The 21,130-nt window shown below is 31.4% G+C and overlaps 1 protein-coding gene across 15 annotated transcripts in view; it reads right to left on the bottom strand.

Moving 5' to 3' along the window:
• Positions 1-5,192: 5,192 nt before the first annotated feature.
• LOC148304239 (NAD kinase-like) overlaps positions 5,193-21,130 on the bottom strand; it is a 40,665-nt gene continuing 24,727 nt past the window's right edge. For 10 of the 15 annotated variants that reach the window (XM_088268557.1, XM_088268562.1, XM_088268564.1 and 7 more), the window contains 8 exons: positions 15,074-15,157; positions 12,513-12,642; positions 11,187-11,381; positions 10,628-10,730; positions 10,044-10,289; positions 9,313-9,470; positions 8,297-8,379; positions 5,193-6,599 (listed from right to left, as the gene is read on the bottom strand). In XM_088268557.1, coding sequence (XP_088124683.1) covers positions 6,398-6,599; positions 8,297-8,379; positions 9,313-9,470; positions 10,044-10,289; positions 10,628-10,730; positions 11,187-11,381; positions 12,513-12,642; positions 15,074-15,096 — 1,140 coding nt within the window. In that variant the 5' untranslated portion in view covers positions 15,097-15,157 and the 3' untranslated portion in view covers positions 5,193-6,397. The other 5 variants (XM_088268563.1, XM_088268568.1, XM_088268566.1 and 2 more) reach the window with 5 other exon arrangements.

Here is a 21,130-nt window from a genome sequence, read left to right as displayed (position 1 = left end):
TCGACGCATAAATGATTTTTTTTATAAATAATGCCTTAAACAGAATAAAGCGTAGATCGTCACGCCGACTGGAGGGTATTACACACATTAGGTTAGGTACATATTTCAATGATTATTAAAAAAACGTAAGTTTTTAAAAACATATAATAAAATAAACATTTAATAATAATAGTAAAAATATTATGTACATAATGATTGCAATACACATACATATAAAAAAATATAGAGAGACCCAAAATTATAAAGGAAAATCTATTTGGATGAATAGTTAAACTAGTACAGGTGATAAAAAATTGACCAAAGGATAGTAGGATTATAAGAAATATAAATAACACAATGGTTTTATAATAATTATTCAACAATTACAAAAAATATACAAATACACGTGAAAATGTGATAAATACTGGCAAAGGGCCAAAGCAACGCAAACGAAATCAATAGATCGGACTATTTTTCTGCATCTAATAAACTAGTTTTGTGTGATTTCAAACTGCTTAGTGGTGTTTTAGACATCCAAAAGTTAAACATTTGATTCCATTTTATTACTGCTCTATTGGTAAAAAACCAAGAGGTTTGGAGTAATCAATGGGTGTACCACACATAGTTACGATGGTATTTAAAATGTTTTTTATGTGCATATTAATTTTTAAATCAAACACTGATTTTTTGAGTCTACTAAGTTATATTTTATTAGAAAACACTGTTGAATGTTGACATTCGTTTGAAAATGCCATAACTAGGCGAAACAATTGTCACAATATTAATTTTTCTGTTTTTTTAATAAAATACAACTTAGTAGACTCAAAAAACTCTGTGTTTGATTTGAAAATCAATACATAAATTAAAATTGAGTTCTACGAATTAAACGCCAAATCAATAAATTTAAAATGTTTGCTACAATCACAATATACATATATATGAACTTTAAGAACTTGTCAAAAAAGATAAAATTCTAATAACGAAATGTGAACACTCGCGAAAACATAAGACATTTAATATGAATAACAATTTAATTATATTAAAAACAATACACCAAACAATACTTTTTATTTTCAAATATTTAGGTACTAGTTTTGAATCAGTATTCAATATTAATTATTGGTCATGTGTTTATCTATTTAAAAAAATTATGTATATAATATCTAAAAACTTTAATATTTCACTTTGAAATAACATTTTCAAAGAAACTAAATAAACAGTAACCTAATTTTTATTAGTATTTGCGTAATATTTGTATTCAATAAGATGTTCCTGTATCAGTTTTTATTTATAAAATATCATAAGATTACATTTTCAAAATACATACACATTACAATATCAATTATATTATTGCTTATAAATGTATAAATATTTAACAATTATTTCTAAAGTTAATCCATTTAAAAGGAATCTATTTCCTCTATTTATGTTTCAATTTTATTTTTCAGCTATATTCTTAGATAGTATTTCGAATCATTAACAACAATGAACAGAAGGTAAACTGATAACAAATTGTCAGAAGAAAACATAACTTCATTATACATACATATATCATTCTAGTATCAAATGTGGAGATTTCTTAAGATTTTTTTTTTATTATAATTATAATAATAATACAATAAATATTTATAAAGAAATATTTTATATGGATATCAATATCCTTATGAAATATTTTAAAAAGTATAATTATGTTGTAAACTAACTGTACAGAGAAACAGTTTTCTTTAAAATTCAGACAATTTTGGCACAGTCACAAAAGGTGTCATGATAAATTTCCTGCATTCGATAATTTGATTTATCCTCTGAATAAATCAAATTATTTTTTTATAATTAACAGTGACTTTTATAAAAACAGTAAAATGTTTATATTTTTTCAAATCTATTGTAATATTCTATATATACATACTACTATTCAATATTTTTTATTCCATATATCATCGTACAATAATAATACAAATGTAATTTTATGCTTCCAAATAAATTATTTATCACTTGCTCCTCTTACAAAAATATTGCCAAATAAAAAAATAGGTTTTACTAATGAATTGATTAACTAAGTTTTAAATTACCTGTCAATGGGAGGACTGGTCTTCCGAAACTAGTAGCATTCATTTAATACTTTAATCAAGGTCAATTAAATTATAAGTAACTATGAATTCTTATATAGTGAATGCCGACACCAATATTGAGACAAATGGTTTTGACAATAATTTTGTATTTAGAGCAAGATGCTATAAATACAAAATTAATTTTGGAATATAATTTCAACCAGTTCCCAGTTTTGCCCGAGGAGTTTGTATCGCATTGGCGTGCCTCAGCGCTGTTTGGGCAAACCGCATTCCGCCTTATCGGTAATGATTTCCCCGAGCAATGTATGTTTTCATTGATGCATTCTTTTTATTGACTAACCCGAGCGGCGTTCGGGCAGTCCCGTACTGCCCGAACGCCGCTCGGGTTAGATTTCCTGCAGCTAAAAAATTTCTTGCCAAAATTCATCTGTAAAGTGGTTGAAAATATATCCGAGTTTAGTTAAGATATACACTGCAAAAGTACATAATTTTTTTTTCTAGTCTAGTTAGCATTACTAATTTTTTATCAGCAAGCTGGAAATAAATTAACCCAGAAAGGTATCAAAATGATACTTGAACTGTATTATGATCAAATTTCAAAAAGCAGTATGAATTTTGAATTTTTTTAGATTATTATTCTGCTTCAAAATGTTATAATATCCTAATAATATAAGTTACCGAAAATTCATATTTATTTTTATTCTCATATATTAAGTCATATGGTTTAAAAAAATTAAAATAATGTAAGATAACTCCAAATATGGTTGATAATACCAGTTTAATTAAAAAAACTAATTTACATCTCGGAATGTAGAAATATTAAAATCAGGCCTGAATATATATGGTTAATTAAGTTAATTATTTATCGATGGAAGTCTGCATTCTTTTACTTAGTTACCATATTATATATATATTGATAATAAGACACACTCTTGTTTTTCTATTACAGAAAAAAAAGAATAAATACTTTATTAAAAATATGAAAAACAAACTTTTTTAGAAAAATTAAATATGTACATCATTTTTAAAACATTCCACAAATACAAAGGCACCAAATAATTAAAATAAAAAAAACATGCGTTATAATATATGTAATACAGTATTTACAGTTTGTAATACAGAATGGTGTTAAGCAAATTGAAGGAAATATTTTTGAGTCACTCGGAGTTTTAACATGTCTAAATCATCTTACTGAGTGATAAATGAATAGTAAAACAGATTTACGATGCTAAGGTGGCTGGAATTAGAAGCTGAGGAAGGGTGAAGAAGACATGGTGTGATCGAGTACTCCGAATACTTGAAAGTGGATAGGTCAGAAGTCTAATGTATCCATGTGCATGTATGAGGAAATAAGCGATTTTGCAAATACAGTCTGGAGCAGTGATGGGATTCAAAATTTACAAGAACCTGTTCGCCCCTAGGTACTACCCCTACCCCCACCTGGTTTTTACATTTATTTGTTTTTTATTCTGCACATAAACAGAACATTCACATAATCACTGAGAATGCTCCAATTATAATATGTAGTAGGTACAGATTTAAAAGTCAATTGGAACTGGGTCGCAGATATCTAATGGGAGACCTATCAAATCAATCGTACTCCGCTACATGATCTCAATTGGAATATTGTGTGACAACACACGGTTAATAACCTATTCGCCGAACTTTAAAAATTTTAGACACCGGTTGTAGCAAACAGGCTGAATCCCACCACTAGTCTGGAGTATGGAGAAACGACACGCTGGTTAGTTATTTACATCTAACACCTAACCTTCAAATATAATGAAATTGGTTTATGGTGAGATATCAGCCAAGTACATTGTTATAATGATAAATAACAAATCTCTGGATTGTTTACTTTGTACATAGTGTTTTGTGCCACAGGAACAATATTATTCAATGTTATTAAGGCTTTTTTTCTATTTAAAGATTTTTACTTCAGATATACACAATGCAAATAGAGAGGATACAAATTCTAAAGTAGATTTCGTTTAAAATGGATGTGTATAATGTATAATATTGTCTATCCACTTTATGTAAAAATATTTTCCTTTGTTATTATAATATTATAACATTTATCAATTAGCGAGACAATTATAAGATTTATTTATATTTGACACATTTGACAGTGCTTCTTTTGTAAAAATATGGTATTAAATGTACAATTTTTTAAATAATTTGGTAATGCCAAATTCGAATTGGTTTTATGCATTAATATTTTTTTATCTAATACAATATAGCTTTACCACCAACGATGTCTATCAGGTATCATGCATATCGCTCACTCCTTTCAAGAACGTCATAAATCAAAAAACTTGATTTTTCAGGAGAACGTTTTCAAAGTTTAAAAAGAAATCACAATGTATTAAAAATAAACATCAAGCCACTTATTGAACTTTTTACTGTGCAACAGATCTTTTTAGGTAAAACCTGAAGGTTTTTTCTCCATTTGAAAAATATTTAGTATATGTAAAAAAATTATTAAACAGTACCTTTTCATCAAAATGCAAAAACAACATTTTCTGCCCTGTAGCGGGTAAATATTAAGTTAAAAATATGCCTCTTTTGCTGGGATATAGTACATTTTCTGGGCATTCCGAAAACATGCACAACTCAAAATTCACGATTTTTGATTTATGACGTTCTTGGAAGGAGTGAGCGATATGTCCTTAATGTTTATTTTACACAATCTATTTTGTCTATAATTTGATATAAATCACAGTAAATTATTGTGAATAAGCACTTGGTATAATAAAGCAATTTTTTTGATCATTTTTGGTTGTTGCACCTCTATGGTTTAATTTTATCATGTTTCACTACCATGCAAGACGTTCAAAGAACAGGTTCAAATCCCGGCTGGTTCAACATAAAATTGTATTTTTACTTAATTACTTTAAAACATCTTTGTTCCGCTTCTAGTACAATTACTATTTTTAAAAAAAAACAGCATAATTCAAAATAAAGATATAAAAAATTTATATCATTATTTTATATTAATTATTGAATTTTTGTGTTTTTTAATAATAATACCGATAAAATAAGATATAAAAATATTACAAAACCGAAAATTGTACAGGTTATTATGTATTAAAAAAGCAACTGTAAAATTAACAAATTTAGAAAATAATCTTTAAAATGCAAATGTTTTTAAAAAAAATCCTTTATTTTTCACACTCTAGTAAAATCCCGGTGTAAACATCTTTCTTTTTAGGGCACATATGAATAAAATAACATTCTGGCTTTTATAATCTTTCGGCAGGATCTCAATCTATTCATTATTATTACATGGAATAAGTATATGTAGTATCGGTTTGTCAGCACTTCGGATAAGACAGTGAAACCTTTTGCTAGTGGTCAAGCCATAAGAGTTTTCCGTTTAATCAGGGAAGAGCATTTTTAAGTATAACGGCATACGCAACATGCAAAGGTGGTATAGACTTAAATTATTATTTTACTTTAGATATTACATCACAATCAGTTTTTATTATTAAATATATAGATAACCTATCAAATAAGTTATTATTAGGACTGCCTGGGATTGCATTTATCATAGGTTAACAGTGAAGATATAATTTCAAAATATATCTATACATAAGGAATGTTACATTTTACAAATAAAATGTTAGGTTTTTACATGAAATTGCAGATTTGAATAAAAATGTAATAATTTTTAGTGATCAAAAGAAAGAAAAAAACAATACGTTGTCCCAATAAACAAATATTTTTACTGTTTCAATGGCAGATAATTTATTGCACAGTTGTAAATGTTTGCTTCGTGGGGCACAATGAATTTTTTGAAGACACCTTTCACTGTCTCATAGGGTTTAAATTTTGGCATGGTAAATTGTTGTCCAAATTATAAAAAAAGTAAAAGTCAATATGAGATCCGGTATATTAGTATGAAAAATCCGTAATTTCATATGCAAATACCTATTATACCAACAGGCAGTCTCATTTTGCTAACCTACTTGGTTATATTTCTACGTTATAACAATATAACTTAGAAATTTTAACTGTGTAGTATTAAAAGTAAAGTATTCGAACTGTTTAACTGAGTGAGTGCACACAAACGTGGGTGTTTTTTCCGCCAACATGAGTTTAACATGTACTTAACAAGTTACCCTGCTACTTGAAGTGTAGACAGATGACCTAGCCTTAGGATAAAAATTGAACTGCATTTATTTAACGCAATATTCTATCCAGAATTGATTGCATGTAAAAGAAGGCAGCCATTAAATCACTATACGCAATATTCTCCGATCAAGTTTGTTTGTGGCTTTAAAATATAGATAAGGACTGAAGAATACACAGTTAGAATTGATAAGTGCAGTGGAAATGATGGGAATTGCTCAGGTGTCGTTATGAGGTGGGTCCAAGTCGTCCAGAGTGTCATTGGAGCTGGAGTGGGTGAGATCGCTGAGTTCGTCCAGGTGCTTCTGCTTCTTGCGAACGTTCCAGTGAAGGCACTCCGCCAGCGAGTCGAACCAGTCCGATATCTGGTCCTGAGCGCATATCGAAGGAACTGGATACACGGATGTTGTCACTCGCAAACTGGATAAGACAAAATCTCATATAATATAATATTTACCACATTTTATATCAATGATAATTCTATGGACATTTTGCTGAATGTTTTAACTAAAAAAAGGACACAAAACTAAAACAAAAAGTACTTTCTGATTTAAATTATAGATTGATAGAAAAGATATTTATTTTTAAAAAAATTTCAAAAGTACATTAAAAAAAATATATAATGCTTTAACATAAACAGGAAATGCTGATATACCATGCATATATATTTAGAAAAAGGAGTAATAAATTTTTTGAATATGTATATAATTATAAACATAATACGTGCATATAAAATATACAAGAAAAGCAGATTTTATTAATATGAAGACCATAAACCTTTAATAAAGACAATCATATTTACAACAAATTGTGAAATATTATTCGATGAATTAGTAATATACAAGGTTAATTAATGTGAATTGTCATGCATATCTGATTGACTAATTATTGTTATTATTATTATTAAATGATTTATTTAGCATATATAATGAACTAATGTATGAGGTGAATGATTTTCAGTTGGTTTTTGCGTTTAAAACAATAAAAGTAGTTTGCAGATGATCTGTTATATTTTAGTAAATGAATCCCAGTGTCGCAGAAGTGTGCGCGTCGGTATAGGGATATCATGTACCTATCACCGGGCTCCAGTTGCTGCTGGTAGCGCCCATCAAAGGACACGCACGCCGTACTGCGCGCCTCCACACCTGGCATTATCTGCAACATTGATGGTTCCTCAACTACACATTTATTACGCCATAGTTTATCATTTAAACCTTACGCTTGTCCCGCAAACCACAAGGTGATTGTGCCAATTACACCCTGATTGAAGTAAGGTCTTAAAATATGGCAGGTACTGTTTTTGAGGAATCCCAAATTGATTCTGGATACTAAACGTACTGATCCGCAACTGAGATATTTTGTTAAAGTTTTGCAGTATGCGAGGCATGTTTTATTTTGGGCCTAAAATTTTCAAAACTTATTTAAATTAAATTTGGTTAAAATAGAAAAGAAAAACCTTGCAAACAACAAAAGTTAATATTTTTTTTATTTTTTATTATTATTATTATTTTAGGTACAAAGATACATTTTTATATTCTATTGTACTAATTATATGTATTATGGCTCTTTAGGCATAGCCAGTGTTGAGCCGAAATACTTTTATTGTACGTGAATGGTATATTCGATGCTCAAATTATGAATTTCATTTCCAATCAGTTATCAAACCACATAATATTTGCTTTCTTAATAAATCTTTTTCTTCATAAATATTTCTGGATTGATAAATACTGTAGTGGCTCTCTCGAAATCTCTACTATCTCCTTAATGAGTTTGCAAACGCCAACAAGAAAATTAAAAAGTGCCCCACCTCATTATAAAGACAACTGACACCTAACTTGCAAATTGACAAGATCTTCCGTGTGATACTATTGATCTATTTATGAAAATATCACTTGGTTAAAAAAAATTGTTTCAAGAATACTAAATTGATGGTGTAGTGATTAGTGAATGTTTATGTATGTATAATGATCCTAAAAAAGTATAGAGTTTAGAAAAAATGAAAGCTTTGTATGTTTTATATTTACAGGAAACTAAACATATACACATATTTACATGCTGGATACACAAGACAAGAGATGAGCGCACACTCAAGCTACATGTTGTACAAGTCTCAGTACCTATCTCCATGGAAAAGTTCTTGTCGATTTCTTCCATCAAACGAGACCCACGAAGTATTCCGAGCATCAGGGGATAATGAAATCTAGAAAAGGATCAAGTAACACAAAATAGGAAATATAAATAATAGTCAAATGTACTTCACAAAATGCTACATACCTAATTTAAAAAGGTCCAGTCTCATTAATCTCAAAATAAATTATTTCTAGGCAGTTTAATTTGTAGATTTAGATCTCATGTAAGATCAAGATATTAGTATCTAAACATTAATAACAAAATATTTCAATAAGTATGTTAAGCCTATTATATACTATACGAAGTGCAGATAGTGCATCAGCTGTTAGCCGTTGATGCAAGAACCTATCGCCGGAAGTTTCAGAAAGGGTGAAGGAAAATGCCTTAAATTGGGTCATTAATTCTGGCAGCGACCAATTAGCTGATAACATTTTTTCAACTAAACACACTAAGAAAGGGAAAGGTATTTCTACCCGTTCGGTTGATTGATGCTTAGGGACAGGAAGTATATTTTTACCTTCTGCGCCGGGTTAGTTTCAATGTCAGAAAAAAAGAAATTATTTAATGTTTTTATATGAATATTATGTACCAATCTCTTTGTTTACGTCTAAACTATATGTACACAATTATCAATCCCGTCGCTAGTGGTCCACAGGTGTAATAAAACATCCGTCCAAATGTGTAAATGGAAAAATAACAAATAAACACAATCCAAAAGCAGAACCGAATTTTTTTATTCAAAATTACGGCCAAAGAACATCACGTGACAACTTTTGCGCCAACTTATACATAAGTTTGCGAAATTTCGAATTGATGAAAAGAAAAAGAGTCAAAATAATTTTTAGACAATATATCAATATCCCGTGTATGACATCCGTTGCACTGTTTAGAAAATTATTATAGCAATGAGGAAACCAAGTCTCGGATTGATGTACCTACAATAAATACGTCGGATAGGGGTCTGGTGACAGAATGTTCAAAATAAATCGGACGTGGGACCAACCTTTAACTCCACTCCCGCAGGAACAACGATGGGCCGAAAGGAGAGAGAGTGCGGGCAGATGGGGGTCACCATGATGGCGGGGACTGACGGGTGGATCATGGAGGCTCCCGCGGCTACTGCGTATGCCGTGCTACCAGTCGGTGTTGACACTATCAAGCCTGAAATATTACATAATCAAATTGTTATTATCTGAAATACTGCATAAACAAATACCTGTTTAAAAGTGGCCGCAGTGAAAGGTTTTAGATGGATTAAATGTGCAATGCAATGCAATGTGAAAAGCGATCTCTCAGACAAATGTGCGACAAAACGATGTATGATAGATGTTCGAATGGTGAAATAAGGAACGAATGCACACCTGAGATAAGCATTATCGATTAAATTAAGAAAGGTGTGTTGAGATAGTTTGGACATGTAGAACGAATGAGTGAGGAAAGAACGGTTAAATAAATTTATGCGGCAAATGTAGTTGGAAAAAGGAGCAGAGGAAAATCGAGAAAAACTTGGCATGGTGAGGTATGTCAAATACTTAAAAGGGGCCAGGTTAGGAGTCGAAATAATCGGCGGGTATGTACGAGGAGATGCATTAACGTGGAAGAGGCGAAGAATGTTTGCAAAGACAGAGTGGTGTGGCATTTATTCTCGTGTGATGGTTAGTTAGTTAGTTACATGTGCGATGCGTGTGGAAGGTTAATAAAGAAAAGAAAATAATAATTTATGGCAGTGCTTACCATCTCCTTGCACACTAGTAATGTGTTTTCCATCCAAGAAGAGATCTATGTTGGAGAGGTAGGGCGAGGGGCCGCGGTCGATGACCACCTCGTTGAGCACCAGCAGGGTGGAGGGGGGCGCGGGGGCGCTGGGAGCTGCGGGGACAGCCACGGAGGAGGGCCGCGACCCCTCCCCTTCCTCGCGCCCCGCCTCCTTGCGGATTATTACACATCGTAAACGCGACCGCAGCGTCAAAGCCGCATCACCTAAAATTCAATTAAAAATATTACAAAATTATTTATTTATAGATTTGGCGTTTAATTTGTAGAACAATTTAATTTGTGTTTTAAATGTTAAATCAATCACTGATTTTTTGAGTCTAGTAAGTTGTATTTTATTGTTAAAAAAACACACAAAAATCAATTTTGTGACAATTGTTTCAAACGAAAGTGAAGATTAAATGGACTGACTGTCCTTATATAGCCATACAATTCTAGGTATTTAGGTAATAGTTTTAACATGTGCAGTAATAATTTACAGGAGACAATGGTTAAGATTTAAATTAAAACAATGTTATTACACAATAATGTATGTTGATTTATACCTTCTAATACATTTGTGACTTGTTCTTGAAAGTTTTCAAACTCGAATGGTGTGAGAAAACCTAGTGATCCGAGGTGAAAAGCCATCACAGGAGGAACTGATTGCTAGAAAACGAACAGTAAATTGATTAATTTTTTGAAATCTTGTTAATCTAATCATCTTTTGACTCCTCCATCCAGGATAAACATCGCTGGTTGGTGGTTCTGAGTAAACAAAAAAAAGCATAGAACCAATAAATAAGTGAAGTGATACGTCACCAAGTTTGATATTCAAAAGAAATATTCAATCCAATTGGACTATTGTACAAATCAATACAAAAATGCAATTGGGCAAAAACATCTTTTGAATTTCATATTTGTCCTTTCCTATTCATTCCAACTATGTAGTATAATTATTTTAAGAATAAATGAATTTGTTGTTTTTTTAAAGTCTATTATAATAAAAATCGAATAGGAGAGTCTGTTTCGAACCCGGGACCTCAAGTACAGTAGCAGAGCGTCCTTAGATTGATTATTTTTAATATTGAATTATAAAGTTAAGATTAATAAAAGGTAGTGTACCTGGAAGAGGAGGCTCGCATAGAGCAGTGTTCCATCTCCTCCGAGGCAGATAATGAAGTCGATCTTGTCGGTGAGGTCGTCCTTGCCATCTCGGAAGGTCATCAAGCGATCTTTGATCTGCCCGAAGTCGGCGTACGGCTGCAGTTGTGTGTCCTCCATCACGGACGATTCCACAAACACAACCATGTTCTTTTCCTGGAAAAGTAACACTTTTTGATGACTTTGTGACTTATTGTTTTAACATTTAAAAAAATATTGGAATAGCGATTTAACACATTGTTGTAGGGCAATTTTTTCATCAACCCTGACCCTGATTATACTCAGACAGTCTGCAGCCCGACCCACAGTATATAAACGCAAACCCAATTCCGATCATTACAATGTTTTTTGGAGTTTCTCACACTCTACCAAAAGTAAGCAAATAGAACGCTTATAAGCGTCTCCCGCTCTCTCCCAACAGCGTGTAAATAGATGGTTTTAAGCGTTACCCGCAAACAATGTGTTAATCTTTAGTTTAAAGAAATCTAACACACATTTTGCTATTCTTTTGCGACAGTCTGAGTATATTTAGCGTGAAATGATAAAATATTTATTTTATTTTTATACACAAGTTTAAATGAAACCTTCTTTTACTATTCATTAAGTCATTTTTGTGGAGTTGTGGGTCCATCATTAGTGACGTAGACTCTAGTTTACACTAATAAGTGTATCTAGGTTTGACACCATTCTGGCATAACTCGATTACTATTTTAAAACACGGGCCACTTAGGCGTATGCTAAAATGGTTTCCATATCTTTTTATACAAAAATAAAAGATTACATTTTGCAGATTACATCTAAAAGATATCTTTTCAGAATCAATTATCATCACCAACCTTGTTAATACTTTTTTGCCAGATATTTCTTTTAATCAATAACTCTTCGGTTGTCCCTAAAGCAAAACCACGATTTAGAAATTGAAATAAAGAAAAGAAGGATTATTTTGAGGATTTAAATTTATTGTTCAAATACATTGCGATTAACAATATTTTGAATAAACTAATAATATTTATTTTTACAAATATTTTGGTTTTTCTCGATTTAAAAAAAAAAACATTAATTTGTGTAAAAAGACGCATAATATTTAGAGTGTAAGACACTCATGCTTTCATTTTTATTATGGTTATGCTTAGTAAATATATAACTTTACCCAACTGTTGCTATGTTCAAAAAAATAAATAATTTGAAAGGAAGCGGTGAAACATTTAAGACTTTAAAGATACCTACTTGATTGGTTAGGTTAGGCTAGGTTTGACTGACACGATTGGTTGGTAAATAATCAGGTACCTGAATGAGCCAGTGCACGAGCTGTACAAAGGGAGCCAGGACAGAGACATCGCGAACCTTCTTTATGACCAGCACGGTGAGCGGAGGCTTGTACCACGTCAGGCGCTGGGAAGCCGGGTCCTGGATTTGCCTGACAAATAACACCAACCACATGTAAAGATATGATTGAAAATCCATACTCAGTACCAGGAACAGAAAAGCAACTGACTTTTTAAAATTAAAATAAAATAAAATATCATACAAATTTCGTAAGTTTTAAAAGAGCATTTAAGCTAACAATAACTAAAAAGAGTCGTTTATAGTATATACACTCGGGCCTCGTATAACACAGTTATATGGTTCTACTAAAACCCGTGTTTTTCAAGGTTTGAAGTTCATACAAAATTATGGTATGCGTTCCAAAAAAAAAATTATATGGTTTATATGAATATGTACTTAATTTTTCAATAAAAAATATATAAGTTTACATATTTATTTTAAAAAAAACTTTAATTATACACACATATAATATAATTTCTCTTAATCGTAATCATGCATTTTATATATGGATATTTGTATAGTCTTTTTTATTATTCTTTTTTTGTATAGTCTTCTCTTTTTTCTTCTTTTTAATATATTCATATGAAGTTTATTGATGTAAAAAGCCATGTATAAATAAATAAATATAATGTAGCATTCATTCATCATCGTCATCACTTATTATAATTATATATGTTTTTCTCTTTTTCGAAATTTAGTTATGTGAAACATGTAGCTACCACGCCTGCAACTACATTCTGGGTCATTAATTGTGGTAGGTTCATTCAAAATTTCGATTAATTCTTCTTCGTTCAACGAACGATCCTCCAATATTCAAGCCATGATGATGGAATAAAATAATATGATTAATCTACAAATCAAACATATTATTTTATTTATTTATTTTTCTGAAACCATGATATATAAAACCGTGTTATACGAGGCCCAAGTGTATATCTATATATATTCAGGGTTTATTTTCCACGTAAATCGTTGGAATGGCGTTCCAGCACCTTTTATCACGGATGTTTTTTTTTATTCATTTTTAATATCAATTAGACAAACATTTTTGCTTACGTAATTACAATACAAATTTATAAAATTCATTAAAATAATAAATATGGTCTTGTAATAAATATTTAAGTCATATTTGAATATATATTTTTTTAGTAAAAAGCTTGACATGCAGTGAGTTCTGAGACCTTTTCGGTTAAAAAAACCCCTGTTTAAATTATATAAAAGCCTACAATGTTTATTTGAAATATTTTTTGTTTAAACTATATGAAAACGGAAACAGATGTATTTTTTTTTCATTCATACATGGTGAAAAATTTTTACACATTAATGATTCAAATAGGATCTTCTGGAAATGAATAAAAGTAACAAATGAGTAACAAAAAAAAAACAACACAAAGCACTTTCTTACCGCAAACTTCTCGAAGTCATAATACAAATATTTTTGTTCATCATTCATAATATTGAAGAGTGCATACGAAAGTAGGAATAACACCGAGTTTACACAGTGAAGATAAGTAAATATATCGAAGGAGCATTTTTGACAGACGTTGATTAGAGAATATCTTATAAAGTAAAAAAAACAGTCATCAAACTTACTGGAAGTATCATTCTCGCACACTTGCAGATAGAGAAATAAAACTTGTATCGTATATACTTCTGTGCTTATCAAAAATATATCTTATCTCATACATAAAATGTTTTAAAATAATCCAAAGTCCCTATGAATGATTCAGTACTTTTAGTGATATTTATTTACATAATAAAGTGATTTTGATTTACTTAATAACTTTTAGCATTACATCAGTGATTTATGGATCCAATCATAAGTAATTGAGGCATCATTCACCATTCGAATAAGCTGATTGTTTTCCAGTTATCAATATTTAAAAAAAATTGATATTGGATTGCTAAGGAATCAATGTCTCCACCCACATAGATAATTTTTGACATGTGGAACTTCCATAATCTTAGAAAATCAAGCAATCAAATTTTCCAATTATTTTCTTCTTTTTCTTTTTTTAGGACTAAGTCCTGTCATTCTCTGGTCCGCTCCTGGGAGGTGGAAGACCAGCTATCCCTCCATCGTTTAAGTGGTCTTCCTGGGGGTCTGATCCCGCTTATGCTGCTGTCCGCCGCTATCCTCACCACTCGATCCGAACTCGCTCTTCCCACATGATTTCTCCAGAAACGTCTTCTTTCTCTTCCCCATCACACAACATCTTCAACATCGCAGATTTTTCTTATTTCAGAGTTTCTAACTCTGTCGCAAAGTGTTAGGCCTGCAATGGGTCGTAGAGTCTTCATACGGCACAGAAACAAGAGCCGACACCGCGAGAACAAAAGTCCAATTATCAATATTAGAAAAAAAATGATATTGGATCGGTAAGGAATCAATGTCTCCACCTAAATAGACCATTTTTGGACGCGTGAAGCTTCCAGAATCTCAGAAAACCAAGCGCATATGAGGCAGCTTTCCGGGTTCGAGTGGCAATTGTATCGTAAAAGTAAAATGATTGAATACTCACATGACCATGGCCGAATTTTTCATAATCCTCCCACATGGTCCGAACTGCTGTATCGGCGAGGGCGCATTCAGTGAGCGCGTTCGCCTGCAAGACAATAATTCATATGAGGAAAACAACGCAACTCACCGTCAACATGAAGCAAAGGTGTATACAATTTTATTACAGGTCAACACAAAGGTTAATATGCATTTTGTTAACAACACAGTCATAAAAATGATGACATTGAATAAGAGAATGCTAAATAACCATCTAGAACAGGCATGGGGAACCTGCGGCCTTTTGGATATTCTAGTGCGGCCTTTTGACTGATGCCAATTTTTGTAAATAGGCCTTTTTTCCATATTTTTTTATTTGCATTTTTTTAACAATTTATATTGTGATATAATTAAAATATTTCTTTTATAGTGGGGGTGTCGAAGTTTTCTTTACTGCGGCCTTATGTTGAATCAGATAAGTGAATGTGGCCTTTTGAAATTTTTGAAAAAGGTTCCCCATGCCTGATCTAGAATCTAAATGTACAAATAATAAAACATAAATAATAATAAAGCCCTTATCCGTAACTCAATGGTGCATAGGGCACTGCGTCATATAAACGCAGAGTTATCTTGATCGATTACACATGAAGGAAAGGTGATCAGCCCTCCGCTTCAGGTACCAGTCCAGGGTGATATTGAATAAATACTGCAGTGAAAAATCACTTATATTTATTTGACCCCCCCTGGGAATCGAACCCGGGATTCCCCAGAACGGTAGCCGGGCGTGCTGACCATTACACTACGGAGGCGGAGGCGGAATAAAACATAAATTTACGAAAATATTTCTACGAGTTTATATTTTTCTTTAGTTAGAGGAAGATGTACTTACTATTAAGTGGCGGGGATGGGATAGCATTTACATAAAATAAAAAATAAAAACATGCTGGTTACTAAATTACATATACAATGGTAAATAAAAAAGTTTGTTCAGAATCTTAAATTTTCTAAAGTTATACACCGATCACTTTTAATTTTTGACACAACGTTACATTAGAATAAGCGCGCGTTTTGTTATGTGTCAGGTAAAAACATTGTTAAAAAATAATATAGGCTTTGACCGCAATGGCAGCGCCATCTGTTAAACGTAACTGTAAACACGTAATACTAAAGATTGCTGATGACGGAAAGCGTGCTTCTTGACAACTGTTTAAACAATGTATATTCACAATCATTGTGAAATTAAATATATTAGAAATGTTTTTTCTTTTCTTTCTTTTCCATTTAACCAGATACAACAACGCGTAGCTGGCTACAGCTGGTAATAAATAAAAATACAACTAACTAGATTTCTCCACTTTTATTTGGCAACCGATCGGGTTTCATCGTTATTGACATCATCAGATTGTCCGATGATGTTGTAACGAGGAAACCCAGTCGTTGGCTAAATAAAATAATAATGGAAAAAGCTATAGGGGTGTTTTATTTCTGTTATCCAAAATTCAGATCCACCAAGAAAATGAAAAACGGTAATGGATTATGTACAACACCTAATTTGTTTAATTATTTTCTGCAAAATGTACAATTGTACTGTTAGTATAAATATTTTTTATTGAAAGTTTTACAATAATAATAAATAAATATAATAATACTCTACACACAATTGATTGTGTATGATATAATTAGAATATTTCAACAGACTGTTAGCACATTAGGATAAATGATGTGTATATAGTAAGTTGATGCGTTTTCGAAAATTTTATAAAAACATATATTAAAAGACATAAAACGTAGATAATTTTGGAGTAACAGGTATTGACAAAACATGGATAAAATATACACATATGTACATACATGCATACGGTAATAAAATCATAATTACAAAGAAAATGATGACGATATTATTTTTATAAGTACATACATACATAATTCTATTCATTTCAATAATTTAATGAGTGGTATTTTAATGCATTTGTAAATTACAATAAAATTTAACTGTTACGTAACAAAACGTATATTATTGGAAACGTCATTTAAATTTCGTAAATAACTGTTTTTTGTTTCGGTAACACATGCCTAAGTAGGTCTGCCCCGCAGTGCAGTGGTTAGTGCGCTTAGATTTCGTGCTGGGGGTCCTGGGTTCGATGGATTTAAATAAAGAAAAGAGATTTTTTAAATCGAATATTTATTTAATATTACATCTGATCACGTTGTCTGGACGCAATTAACGATTAAGATAACACTAAATCGATGCGATACAGTGCTCTATGCACCAAGACCTCAAAGATGGTCCGACGACATAGCCGCTGTGGGGAGTAGAAATTGGCTAAAATGGAGGGATACGCAAGAGGCCTATATCCAGGACTGGAGGACCGTAGGCTAAAGAAGAAGAAAGAAGAAGAAAGGAGAAGAAAAAAGAAGATGCACCATTGGGTGCGGTCGAGGGGTTAGGAGGAATATTTTCCGAAAAGATAAATCATTATTTAAAAAACCACGTTCAATGCGCTATGCAGTGTAAGTGGACAGCCTATACAATGAACCTATGTAGGTACGAGTATGTATAGGTACGTAACCAGTTAAATATTTGTAGCACAAATATTTTTATATAAAAAAAAGATCGGATGATAGTGACTATTACAAAATCGTGTTTGGGAAACGTGAGTTTTACGATGAACTCATAATACTAGTTGAATACTTGTATGAGGCTCTGCGGGGCTTTTTTACAATTCTGGATATTTCTATTATTATTGAAGTCTTTATAGTTAACACTCGTGTATGGCTTGTCATTATATTTTGCACTATTCATCTGCCCACACAAGCTGAATGGGACTTGTATTAATTTATAAAGCCGTTTTAGATTATCGCGAAGCCTATGCAAAAACGCAGTGAGATCGATTCTCAAATTCGCCAATCAGAATCAATTATTTTTAATATCGCGAATTCTCATTAACTTCAGTCCACATAAAATATTTTTGCTTATATTTAGTATAAAATTCACTAATGAAGCAAAAAATATTTTCCTCCAACTATAAATTATAATCATATAGGTTTATCGTCGACTGTCGAACGAAGGAAATAGGTTTACTACGCAGGCAAGCATGCGCCTGCGAGCAAACATTCCACCGAACCTCAAATATTTTCGATCCAAAATAACTTTTCCGCGATTAGGCGAAGTTTGAGATTGATTCAAAGAAGGAAAATAAGCCCGGGTTTTGAACGATAGGTCGATACTTGATTGACGAATTCAATAAAAAATATTCAACAATATGTTTGCTTAAATACCTACTCGTAATGATGAAGCATACTTCTAGTTCATCCAGTAGGTTCAATTTACTATTTTAATAGAAAGAGACTCCTTAAGACTATCAAAAAATTTCCTCTTAGAAAGATCCTTAGATCAAGATAAAACCAACCGAAAAACACTTCAACATTTGATTAATCAATTTCTGATAACATAACTTTTCACTATAGATATATTTGACAAACTTAAATGAGAAACATATATTTTTATATCTGTAGAACATCAAGGAATGAACCACTTGACATGAAATTTTTGACTGACTAATTAATGAAGTTTTGGCGTTTTTATTACAAAAAACATTAGTTTCCAAAAATGCAATAGTTTCGATATATATATTATATTACTTGCTTATATGAAATGCAAAATACGAGAGCAGGAAAAAACAGCTATCCCACCCAATTGATGCACAAGGCACTTATGCATCATAACATCGACGTGCTGTTGACTTGATCACTAACCGCATGTATTAATTTATGATGATATATTTACCCAATTAGATACAAAATATACATAAATTATTCTTGTTAAAATTTCAATAGAGAACTAGTATTTAAAAGCCATAATTTTTACATGATTGTCTTTTTTTGTTTTGGTTTTTAAATAATTTTGAGTAAATTTTCTCATGAAATATTCACGATTCTTCTGTATTTGTTTAAAATGCCCATTTTTAGCATGTATTATGCAAAGGTAACATTACCGTTAGGAAAATGATACAGATAAACTCACACAAGGTTAAAAATAGTCCACGGATGAATTATATAAAAACAATGCAGTGTTCGGTGACAACAAGATGTAACACAAATTTCACGAAGTCTTGAAAAAAGACCATTAGTATAGGACACTCGCGAATTGCACACTTCAGGTTGGAGATTAGTTTGACTTAATTCCAAATAGAGAGATTTATAGTGAGAGAGTACAGAATAGTTCAGAATAGCTACTACCGGACAACCATCACTGGAACTGTCGCGTGAACCGAGACTGGAGCCGATTGATGCTGATGACGGTTGATATGACACGGAGGTACCTAAAACACTTGTTCACGTAAAATTTGAGGTAATGTCGCCTATTAGCATCCCACGTATATTTATACACCGCCAATGTGCATTTTTATTTAATTTAATTTTTATTTATTTAAGCCTCAACCGGGAACATCAAACACTCATTTTACAACATTTTCATTGATATTTCAATATGGACAAAGACTATTGTGATGGACAAAGTCTATAGAAATATGAAATTCTGAGCATTTTCAGGGATAACGATCTATTATCAGCTCGTTTAAGTTTATACACTGTAGCATTCATACATCGTTATAACTTTATAGACTGTGCAACATTAACCATATACCCATGACTGACACCAACATTGCTTAAATTTCAGAAAATTGAGTATACGCTTCAATTGAAAACTTTTTGTGTTTTTCTAGTAAAAATTCTTCAGCGATATCTGTGGTTGAAATCAGTTACTAAGCGTAAACCATTTATAAAATAGATGTGAGATTATTTTTTCTGAATTATTTCACATACCAAGAAATCTCTCATAATATCATTTAAAAAATATCAAACATAAACTGTCCATTTTTTTCTTAACAGTGCTCTTCATCTACGTTGAGATATCAATAAAAATCTGAATATGAAAAACTGAGTAAATCCAGTATATGATAACCAAAATCTGAACCCTCAAAATATCACCGTGTCTCTACTCAAATGTATAAAAATGAGGTCTTCTATATTTATATGTTCACGGTTATAATTATAAATAAGAATGTACAATTTGAGTAACAAAATATTAGTGTAGTTGTAGGTTTACATTTTTACCAACTCCTGAGAGTAGCTAATAGCACAGTATAGTCGGGTTGTGGTCCCGTGGTTAGTGTCGCGGACTCTTCAGTCAGAGTTTCTCGGTTCGAACCCACTCTACCACAATTTGATACCTATTTCTAATAATGAGCCGCTTAGGATCACAGATATATTATGAAATTGAAGTATTTTTGTTAATAATAAAACACACAAATATTTCTCTTTTCTTAAAAAATATATATTTGGCTAAGTATTATTTAACACGAAAATTATTTATTGAGCACATAATTCTATTAATAGAGTACTTATCCATAATCTAGAATTTAATGAGCTAAAACATACAGATATTAAGCAGTGTCAAATGCCTGATCATATTTTATGATCACAGGTGTATATAAAAAATATCGAAAAAGCTTTTTTAGAGTTTTATTCTGTAGATAATTAGTTAGTAATTTTGAAGGAAATATGACGGTAATGGGATTTATCACCTCAATATTGATAGTGTTAGCAATTTAGTTTGTTGGATGGCCCATAGTTCCCCCAGTCGGCAGGTGACTTCACCGTTAACCTATGATTCGCATTTGAAAACAGGCGCACTTTGCCCGCGTTTTTTACACATAACTTTTATGGAAAAATCGTTGTTTGTCTAAACTGCCGTAATAGACGTTATTGTGATTGCTTTTTTATAGTGCCAAAAAACAAAACAAAAAATAAGAGTCTAAAGATGCGATTCATGTTTCTATATGTAAGTAAGTTAGCTAAATAAGGCGGACGAAACTTGGTTATAACTTTATACAAATTCGTTTGAATTTTTTCGAGTTCAAAGCGACGATTTTCATACATGTGCCAATGATCGATTCGTAAAACAGCCTTTAAATCTATGTTTATTTTATTTTATTTGTTTATGGTTCACAAACAATGAAAAACATATTAGAATAAGTGAAATACAGTGCAATACAAATTGTTTGAATGTTTTTCATCAATT

Source organism: Brachycentrus maculatus, unplaced genomic scaffold (genome assembly GCF_059751285.1).
Source record: "Brachycentrus maculatus isolate JH-2025_06_01 unplaced genomic scaffold, ASM5975128v1 h1tg000326l, whole genome shotgun sequence".
NCBI classification, from domain to species: domain Eukaryota; kingdom Metazoa; phylum Arthropoda; class Insecta; order Trichoptera; family Brachycentridae; genus Brachycentrus; species Brachycentrus maculatus.
Note: the sequence above shows the minus strand (reverse complement) of the source record. Positions and strands in the feature narration are given on the sequence as shown.